Consider the following 10,105-nt stretch of genomic DNA (forward strand, 5'->3'; position numbering starts at 1 on the left):
TTTAAGTGTTAAATATGTGAGCTCTGCCCATGTATCTTGGGCTATATGTTATCTGGGTAGAACAGCCGCAACAGTAAGCCATACATATGACTTGATCTGCAAATTTGAACATTTCAAGCCCATCAACACACAAAAAAACCCCACAAATATTTACTAGATGATCTCACGTAACCATAATGGTAGAGAAAGACAAACCGCTATTCATTTGACTTTGCACCTTTCATTACAGTGGTGGAAGGTGGTAAAACGACATAAATCATTTAAAAGAATGGTTCATGTGTGTGTGTGTGTGTGTGTGTGTGTGTGTGTGTGTGTGTGTGTGTGTGTGTGTGTGTGTGTGTGTGTGTGTGTGTGTGTGTGTGTGTGTGTGTGTGTGTGTGTGTGTGTGATTAAGGAAATCAAGGATTTCTTGTCCACGGTCGTGCCGTGGTGAAAAAATGTTGTGAAACCACTTGGACCAAAGTAGACTAGAGTCTGATAGGAAGCATAGGAAAGAATATATGGCATGTGTATACAGTGTGTGTGTATACACACTATTTATATAGATATATAGATAGATATATATAGAAGCAGCCTGACCTGGAGCATGTGCTCTGGATCATGCTACAAATATAAAGCACTCTGTACTTTGGGGCATAAAGCTAGGGGACGTCATTTGGCGAACCCGGCAGGGAAAGCTTGATTTTGAAAGTATGGAACGGTAATATCCCTCCCTTCCAGTCTCCCTCTGAAGCCACACCCTCAAAGCTCGTAACTTTCTTGCTAGCTTTAGCCAAAGGTCGTCCTAGCCTTGTGGAAGGTCACATGCATTGAGGCCAGCCAATGATTTCCATCGGGCCAAATTGAATGATTGGGCTAATAACAGCGACACCCGAAGAAATGTTAGCTCTTAACATGTATGGACACCTCAAGCAAAATATGTGGTTTTGTTAAGAGATACTCATAAGCCGCCCGTCATGTCCTCTCCCAGGTCCTCTGTGCTTCTTCTGGCCCCCCTCCTGGCCGAGGCAGAGCCAGCCCCCCACTGTGTGCCCAGGTCGGCAGGGGTTCAGGAGAAGGATGGCCTTCTCACCCAATTCCAGTGGATGGCTGAGCACACGCCCGGGTTCAGGGTGCCAGGCACGCACATCCACATACTCTCCTCCCCCAGCCAGTTCTACCAAGCCATCAAGGTGAGGCAGGGGTTGGGCAAAACCAAGCAGCTGTTGTTGCTGTCGTCTATTGTAATTCTCTCCTTCTCGACCTGTTTTGTACGTGCTGTTGTAACCAGTCTACAAAATGTCCGTTAGATTGGAGTTTCTGATTGCGTTTTGTGAAAAAACGGTTGTTTCCCTATCGTTGAGTCCTTGTTACTGGAATCTTGGGAGGGGAGGTTAAAATTAGATTGCTGTTACATGCGGTTAATAATAGTTGTGTCTCTTCCTCTCTGTCTCTCCTTAACACAAACACAAATCTCGCCACCCTGTGCAGGGTTCTTTTGTTGTTGTAAACGATTACACATTTGTACCTGTTCCCACAACAATCAAACAAACAATCTCTGCTGTCAGTAAGTGGCAGTTGTAATCTCAAGTATGTCTAGTCTGAACTTGAGATGACACCAGGTAAACATGAAAGCCGGATTGACAACATGTCATGTGCCCCTGACCTATTTATCTATATTTAAACACTTAATTTCAGTCGCGGATCAAAACCGCCAAACGGCGCGTGGTGATGGCTTCGCTGTACCTGGGCACGGGCCAACTGGAGCAGGAGCTGGTGGGTTGGAACACGAATCTGGTGGAAGTTTCTCCCTTCTGTGGTCTCGCCCCCCCAGTGCCTGACACCCCCCCCCCCCCCCCCGCTCTGCCGTCCCCCGTCTGCAGGTGGACTGTGTGGAGGAAGCCCTGGCGCGCTCGCAGCAGCCCGGCGACGGGCCCGTGCTGCAGGTCTCCATCCTGCTCGACTACATGAGAGGATCACGAGGTTCGGCCCCTCGCTTGTTTGGGGCGAACGACACATACCCATACACGCATACAAACACACGTGTGCACTCTTAAACATACACATAAAAATACGCACGTACGCACGCACGCACACACACACACACACACACACTGCTTATTTGTGGCCGTGCGTTCTTAATATGTCTCCGTCCAGGCCAGCTGAATTCACGCACCATGCTGCTGCCGCTGCTGCAGCGCTACGCCTCCCAGATGCGGGTGTCCCTGTACCACACGCCCGACCTGCGGGGCCTGCTGCGCCTGCTGATGCCCCAGCGCTTCAACGAGACCATCGGGGTGCAGCACATCAAGGTGTACCTGTTCGACGACAGCGTCATCATCAGCGGGTGGGCAGCCGACAGACGCTTTCCCTACGCACTGATCGGGCGCCCCACACCGAACACACCATCGCTCTCTCTCTCTCTCTCTCTCTACGCTTTTTTTATGCTAATTCCGTTTTCCCTGAAAACACAGCACTATGACATCACACATCCTGCCACTCTTTTATGCAAATTCTCAAACACAGCTCTCATTTCTTTTAAAGGTCCCATGGCATGCTATTTTATGGATGCTTTAATATAGGTGTTAGTGGTCCCCTAATACAGTACAGAGTTACAGCCACTACGAGCCAGTCCCACAATGAGCTCTCCACAAACGTGCCGTTTTTAGAGGCGGGTCAAGGTGGAGGGTGGGGGTGTGACCCTGAGCAGCTTGTGGCCATGGTACCATGCGCTAGTGTTTACAGTGGAACACTGAACACTCCGGGTGCTCCGGCGGGAGTCCTGGAGCTCTATAGCTAAATAATATCATATTATATTTAGATATCTATATAATATAATATAATATATTATCATGGTCAAAAGCTGTTTGCGCCTCCGGATGATATTATGAATCTCTAACGACTGCGTCGGGTTCTCAGACGCCTCTGGTTCTTCCACATCAATATTAAGTACAGACTGAACCGCGAAATGGAGAAGAAAGCGATTGTTGCCCGCGATTGTTGCCCGGGGTTGTCTGCGTCGGGTTGGTTGAGAAGGAATTGGGAACCACGACATGGAGGAGAAAAGGATTGTTGCTTTATGCAAGCTTGCATTATTGTGTTGCGTGTTATGCACAATAACACCAACAGCAGAACGGTTATCCAAATAACAAAGAACACTTGCGCCACATGTGTGTGTGTGTGTGTGTGTGTTGGTGTGTGTATTCACACACACACACACACACATGTGGTGCTTGCACGGTCCTAGCTCATTGTCTCATTGGTGGGCCAAATTCTCTGGGCAGGCCAAGCAGAGAAAGGGGAGGTAACCTGGCCCCATATGATGTCATATGGGGCCGGAAGCCAAATCGAAGCGTTTCAGCAATCCTTTTTTCAAAGGCGGAGCAAGATACCTACTTCTCGGTTTACACCTAATGCAATTTTTAGCTACTGGGGGACCATAGAGAGGCTAGGGGAACTCAACTTCATGTTAGAAAACCTCATAAAGTGAAATTGTCATGCCATGGGACCTTTTTAAATACTTTTTTTTTTTTTTTTACTTACTGTGCCTCCCCCTCCACCTCCCAGGGCCAACCTGAGCGACTCGTACTTCACCAACCGACAGGACCGCTACGTCCTGCTGGAGAACTGCCAGGAGGTGGCGGACTTCTTCGCCTCGTTGGTGGGGGCCGTGGGGGACGTCTCGCTACAGCTGCACCCCGACGACTCCGTGTCCATGCTGGAGGGCAGGGTGCACCCGTACAACGGTGTGTGTGTGTGTGTGTGTGTGTGTGTGTGTGTGTGTGTGTGTGTGTGTGTGCGTGTGCGGGGGTAACACCATGTGATGATGGGGTTAGGTCTATAGATCCATAATCTAAAAATATTTAGACAGGACATGTAATCAGGTTTCTACAGAGAGCGTGGATATGTGTGCGTTTGTGCTCGCCCGCACCTGGGGAAAGAAATGAATGAGGAAAATGAGTGACAGGCCGCACGGCGTGAGTGCGAGCGTGCGTGCGAGCGTGCGTGCGTGTGTGCACGCGACCGCTGTGCAGTCGGCCAGGGTGCTTGTGCGGCCAGAATGAATGACATCATGTCTGCTGCAGATCTGAACCGCAGCTGAAACAGACACCAGGAACAGCGTGGCGTTGATGTCACAACGTTGCTGGAAGACGATCTGGAGTGGGAACTCTGTATGCACAAACACCCCCCCCCCCCCCCCCCCGCCCCACTCGCAGACACTCTCTCTCTCTCTCTCATACACACACACACACACACACACACACACACACACACACATACATTAGTCATTCAGAAACGAGCACAGACTCCGAGCGGAGCAGCTTGCAGTAAAACACAGCCTATACAGGAATAAAACGGAGATTGCATTTCCACTCCCCTCTGCTCTCATCCCATCCCTCTCCTCTGTGAGTCATGCCTTTTAAAGCGGCTCCAGGCAATCTTTAATGAAAACTCTGGTGTCAGGCGCACACGCACACACACACATTCAGAGAGACTCGCGCACAGACACACACTCACTCAGACACACACTCATTCACTCACTCAGTCACCAGACCGAGGAACCATCTGGATCCAGCTATGCCTGTGCATGTTCACAGCTAGTAAAACGTACCAGCTGGTCGCCTAGGTTTCTGTGCATGAGTGTGGCCGCTTCGCCTCACGACCTCCATGCGACCTCTCCATGTGACCCCTCCATGCGACCCCTCCATGTGACCCCTCCCCCTCCACCTCTCCAGGCAACCGAATGGAGTACTCTGCGTCGGCCAGGGAACACATCATGGAGGTGGTGAACACGGCGCGCCTGAGGCAGCACATGACCCACCACTGGCAGGAGGAGGAGGAGGAGCAGGCTGGGAGGAAAAAGGAGCAGGAGGAGGAGGAGGAGGAGGGGGAGGAAGATGATCGGGACACATGGGTGTTCCCCCTGGTCCAGATGAAGCCCCTGGGGATCAACGTGGATGAGCAGGTCACCCAGGTGAGCTGGCAGGGGGAGGCGCAGGCCGGGTGTGTGGGTTAGCTGGGAGGGGATGAGTCTGGTTTGCTACCGTACGTCTCAAACGCTTTGACCATTTCCTGATTTTTTTTTTTTTTCCAAAGCAAGAAGGTCGTAGTGAATGTCGAACACGCTCACTCACACGCTCTGACGTTTCTTCCATTTTAACCGACGCACTCGTAACCAAACCGAAAAGGAAGTCTGATTTTCCTTCCACATGTAACAACGCAAGTGGAGTCTTGATGGCCCTTATCCATCCACCCACCCAGCCTCTCACACAGCCACATTTCTCTCGCTTACCTCTTTTCCACCAACACAAACCCGGTGCTGGGCCGGTTCAGTGTTGGTTCTACACGCCAGCTCCCCAAGAAACCAGCTGGATTTTCCACAGACTTCAGGGCTAGAGTTAGGGCCGCGTCAGAGCGTACAACCCCGTTGTCCTAGCAACGCGTCAGGACATTAAAATGAACGCTAAAATGACACAACCCAGTACTAGACGTCACTGGTTCTTGTTTCTGGACCAGCGTGGAGTCTGTGCCGAGTTGGAACCTGTTGGTCTGGCCCGGAGCCAGGATTATTTATTTATGTGGAAAAGCCAAGAACCGGTTCGAGATTGGCACTGGCTCCGACGCGGCACTGGAACCGCTGTTGGTGGAAAAGGGGGTATGTGCTGTGAACCTTAAACCAACGCGCCCCTCCTCTCCAGCGGCTGCTGACCAAGGGCGGCCCGGACGCCACCGTGTTCCTGACCTCGGGCTACTTCAACCTGACCCGCGCCTACATGAGGCTGGTGCTGGGCGCCGACGCCGACTACCGCATACTCACCGCCGCGCCGGAGGTCAACGGCTTCTACGGCGCCAAGGGCTTGGCCGGCGCCATCCCCGCCGCGTACGTGCAGATCGCCCGGCAGTTCTACAGCAACGTGCGGCGGCTGGGCCAGCAGGAGCGGGTGCACCTCTACGAGTATCACCGGCCGCAGTGGACCTTCCACGCCAAGGGTGGGTTCGACTGTCCCGCACGCAACGCAACACACACACACACACACACGCACACGCACACACACAGTGCTAGAGGGCTGAGTACTTCCTCCTCTCAGGTTGAGTTTATAGGAAAATCCACCGCCTTAACACGCGCTGTGTAAACACAAGGCACAGGACATTTCATCTCCGTGTTTGGACTCCGCATAGCCCTCGGTCTAGTCGGCGGTCAGTGTGGATGACTGTTTTTTGTTCTGTCTTTCTTGTTTTTGTTTTATTTCCCTTGGCCTGCCCTCCCCACTGGGCCCTCGCAATGCTGCTCCGGCCGCCGGCGGTTAGGCAGGGCATGAGCGTGAGAGGCTGGCTTGTACAGTCATTCCCGTGGTAGCCTCAGGACAAGGATACACACACTCACTCACTCTCTCTCGCTCATACTTGGGGTTTGGAGAGATGCAGGGGATTTCTGCATGTGCTTCCTTTTTAGTTGTGGTTTGAGCCAGCAGCAAAAAAAAAAAAAAAAAAGGAAAAAGAAAAGCCTTTCTTGATCACGGCTCGTAAGTCTTACCTCACGCATTCCCTTCGTCTCTCCGCAACAGGTCTGTGGTTTTACCTGGGAGGCCAGGACCGGCCGTGTCTCACACTCATTGGCTCCCCTAATTTCGGTTATCGTTCGGTTCACCGTGACCTGGAGGCCCAGATCGCCATAGTGACAGAGAATCGGGAACTGCGGGCCCAGCTACAGGAGGTAGGGCAACCATGTCTGCCAGGAGGAGTGAGTCACACCGTTTTTTTAAATTCAAACACACTCACATGTTTGTATGTTTTGCTTTGTTCTCCTTTAGGAGCAGGAGAGGTTGTACCAGAGGTCCTCTGAGGTCTCCCTCGCCACGTTTGAGCGCCCGGAGTGCTTCGTCAAGCTGTGGGTCAAACTGGTCACGCCGGTCATCAAGAACTTCTTCTGAGAGGTCATTTGAACTCACACATGAGCTGGTTGTGTCTGCTAGCCACACGCATGCAGGCACGCAGGCATGCACGCACGCACGCACACACAGGCAGGCCAAGCTGTTCCTGAAGCACACACTTAACAGTAAACCCCGACCCTGTGCAATGTTTTCATGCATGTGGAGTCATTGTGGTGAGAAACGATTCCCAGCCCCAGGGCTCCGGTCTTCCCAGCAGCCTTACCCAATCCACACGGGTCGAGGGAGAACAATGTGGCGACTTGCTTTGATGACTCTGTTAAGGAGTGAGTCATCAGCAGCAGGGTAGCACGGGGATGATTTGACAGCTTGGTCGGGGTGGGGCCCCGTGGCGCCCTCTGCCAGGGGTGAGTGGGGGGGAGGTGGAGGGAGGTGGAGGCTTACCGGCAGGTCCGAAATGGCTTTGTTCCAAAACGTGCACATGCACCCGGACAAGTGTTCCAAGTTGACTCCCAGAACGCTGAGCCAGCTATGGTCAAGCTGACCTCTGCCCTTGTATTTTGGAGCTGAATGTGAGGTTGCTTAGGAAAAGTAAACACGTTCAGTGAGTGTTATGCAGCCCACTGGGTTACTGGAGGCCAGCTGATGAGAGGCAGAGTGTGCAGAATAGTTGTTGTTTTTTTTGTAGCCGAACAGGAAGTGTTTAGCGCCAGGATGTTACAGTAAACGCCAGCCCTGTCACGGCTACCTGAGTGATGCGCTGCCAAAGTAGATGAGGGAGATGAGGAAGATAAATCTCTGTGGCCCTGTGTACACACAAACCCACATAACCGTTGCGTGCGTGCGTGCGTGCATGCGTAATAACCTATAGTCAAATAACGTAATACCTGGGGTTGAAATGAGTTGAGTCACTTTTACCTAGTAGACATGTGTGTGTGTGTGTGTGTGTGTGTGTGTGTGTGTGTGTGTGTGTGTGTGTGTGTGTGTGTGTGTGTGTGTGTGTGTGTGTGTGTGTGTGTGTGTGTGTGTGTGTGTGTGTGTGTGTGTGTGTGTGTGTGTGTGTGTGAACATGTGTTCTGCGTGACAGTTGGTCTGTGCGTAGGGCTTTTTCACTAATTTTGTTTGTTCTCCATTTTTCATGAATGTAATCAATGACAACTAACTACTGGGTGCTTCAGCAGTGCGTGGGAAAAACACACGAGACTGCCGACGGTGTGGGTTAAAGAGACGACAACAAAACGACCAGTCTGTTATTTTTAGTATAATGGAACGGAAGAGGGGCTGGTCCACGACCAGTTTGTTTACTCGGGTGGTGTTTGCGTGTGTTGCATTGATCTGGCATCTGGTTCAGTCATCTTCAATGCTTGACAGGAACAAAACAAAAGCACTCCTATGCAGGCTCTCTATTGTTAACTCTGTACAGTTTGGAGGTCCTCCCAGAGTATTTGTCCTCCCCAGTGAAAGGTCTATTTTAAGAGACACGCTCACGCCCTTTTATATTCTCCTTTTGTGTGTCTGCTTACCATCACATCCCTGTCAGCTGGTTACAACGCTAACGTGCCGAGCAGGTTCGGGTGGACCGTTGAGTTTCTTTGAACCAGCACTCCCTCTGGTGGTGGCTCGGTGAAACGCCTTTAGCTTTCCGCCACACTGGTATTGCAACACAGTCTCACCCCTATTCGTCAGATATTAGGGGTGAGACTGTGTTGGGTATTGATGACGTCTCCCGTCATTCAAAGTGATCACACGTTATCCATCCGGTCATTTGTTTAATTGTTTTATTAAGGTTACAATTAAACTGCAACGAAATGCTCCCTAATGTTTTTATCCGATTTAATCAACTTCAAATCTTGTGAGTAGCTGTCAGCCACTTTGGAGGAAAAGTGTTAAAGTGTGTGTGTGTGTGTGTGTGTGTGTGTGTGTGTGTGTGTGTGTTCGTTCCAGGGGCAGCACTTTGACGAAGGGGACAGACATGCTGGGGGCGTGAACTCCTTCAGCTATGCCTTCGCCATCACCCCCTTCTGAGGATCCCCCACACACCACTGCGTACACAAACACACAGAATGACAAACTACTGGTTGAAAATAGAATCGCTAATGTAACGCTCATCTCAGTAATGTTAATGTGGGCTCCTTGTCTGGGACTAGAGGTTTACATGTTACTAACCGCATGGCACAGTCTTGCCTTTCTAACTTTAAGTTTTCACTTTAATGTTGTTGTTTTTATAATTCTACATTTATTCAAAAAACCCTAATGGCATATCTGGAATTGCTATAATAATATATTCAATAATGATTTTCCACTCTTTCTCAAATAAATAGAGCGAAAGTTACCTTAACAAAGGGAACATGCATTTGTAAATATGATTTATGGTTGATTTTACTATATTACCCAACTTGCCAGTTCCTAACGGTACAATGTTGATGTATTGTTACCTTTTTTGTACATTAAACTATACAGAGAACGAAACTTGAAATGAGATGTGAGACTACCATTTAGTGTGAATGCCTTTTAGTATTGTAACCATTGGCTGGTGTCTGGCCTTTTGTAATATTAATAAGGACCTCCCACGAAAAGGCCATAGATGTAGGCTCCCTCCCCGGCCGGACTGCTGAACTCCTGTCGGTTCTTCCTCATAACCTCCACAGATAAACCCATCTTGTCCAGCAGCCACTTGTTCTTGCTGTGACCAAATGCATTACGGCTGTCGGAACAGACTAAGGGCTGAATAAACTATTATGGACAAGTATACATGCACGCTTGCTTGCTTTACAGATTTGAGTGCATTGGTATTGGCTTAAAAATAGAGAGCAAAAAGGATTATCTTGAGTCCAGGGAGCATGTAACAAGAGTTTCCTGAAACAGACGAGCAAGAACAAAACATCAAGACCCTTCTCAAATTAATTAGATTTAAATCGCGTTGCCATTTTGAACCGAATGCCAAATATATAGGCAGAATTTGTTGGCACCTCCAGGGATCTATATTTAGCTACACATGTAGTCTTCATGTTTTAGGCGATGCTCACCATAATGCCACGGGCTGGATAGGAACCCAGAGAGGGGCGGCGGAGAGTCCAGCGCTTTGGGATTTATCTTCTTCTCTTACGGGATCTAATCACAAAGTTCTTCTTAATTCAAAACATGAGTCAGGTCTTTTTCCAGACCAGGCATCTTATCTTATTGTCTGACGGAGATAGCAGACACGCCTTGAATTAAACATGCATCTCCACATGGTT

General features: G+C 50.0%; 1 protein-coding gene across 2 annotated transcripts in view; it reads left to right on the top strand.

Moving 5' to 3' along the window:
* Window positions 1–9,356, top strand: part of pgs1 (phosphatidylglycerophosphate synthase 1) — a 10,437-nt gene extending 1,081 nt beyond the window's left edge. The window contains exons 2-11 of one of the 2 annotated variants that reach the window (XM_084486015.1): window positions 971–1,172; window positions 1,678–1,755; window positions 1,863–1,962; window positions 2,137–2,326; window positions 3,547–3,725; window positions 4,716–4,954; window positions 5,679–5,970; window positions 6,546–6,694; window positions 6,792–6,914; window positions 8,820–9,356. In XM_084486015.1, coding sequence (XP_084342141.1) covers window positions 971–1,172; window positions 1,678–1,755; window positions 1,863–1,962; window positions 2,137–2,326; window positions 3,547–3,725; window positions 4,716–4,954; window positions 5,679–5,970; window positions 6,546–6,694; window positions 6,792–6,911 — 1,549 coding nt within the window. In that variant the 3' untranslated portion in view covers window positions 6,912–6,914; window positions 8,820–9,356. Of the gene's footprint in view, window positions 1–970; window positions 1,173–1,677; window positions 1,756–1,862; window positions 1,963–2,136; window positions 2,327–3,546; window positions 3,726–4,715; window positions 4,955–5,678; window positions 5,971–6,545; window positions 6,695–6,791; window positions 6,915–8,813 lie in introns of both variants that reach the window. The other variant, XM_084486014.1, reaches the window with a different exon arrangement.
* Window positions 9,357–10,105: the final 749 nt, after the last annotated feature.

This window comes from Micromesistius poutassou, assembly GCF_964030765.1.
Source record: "Micromesistius poutassou genome assembly, chromosome: 21".
In the NCBI taxonomy this organism is placed as follows: Eukaryota; Metazoa; Chordata; class Actinopteri; order Gadiformes; family Gadidae; genus Micromesistius; species Micromesistius poutassou.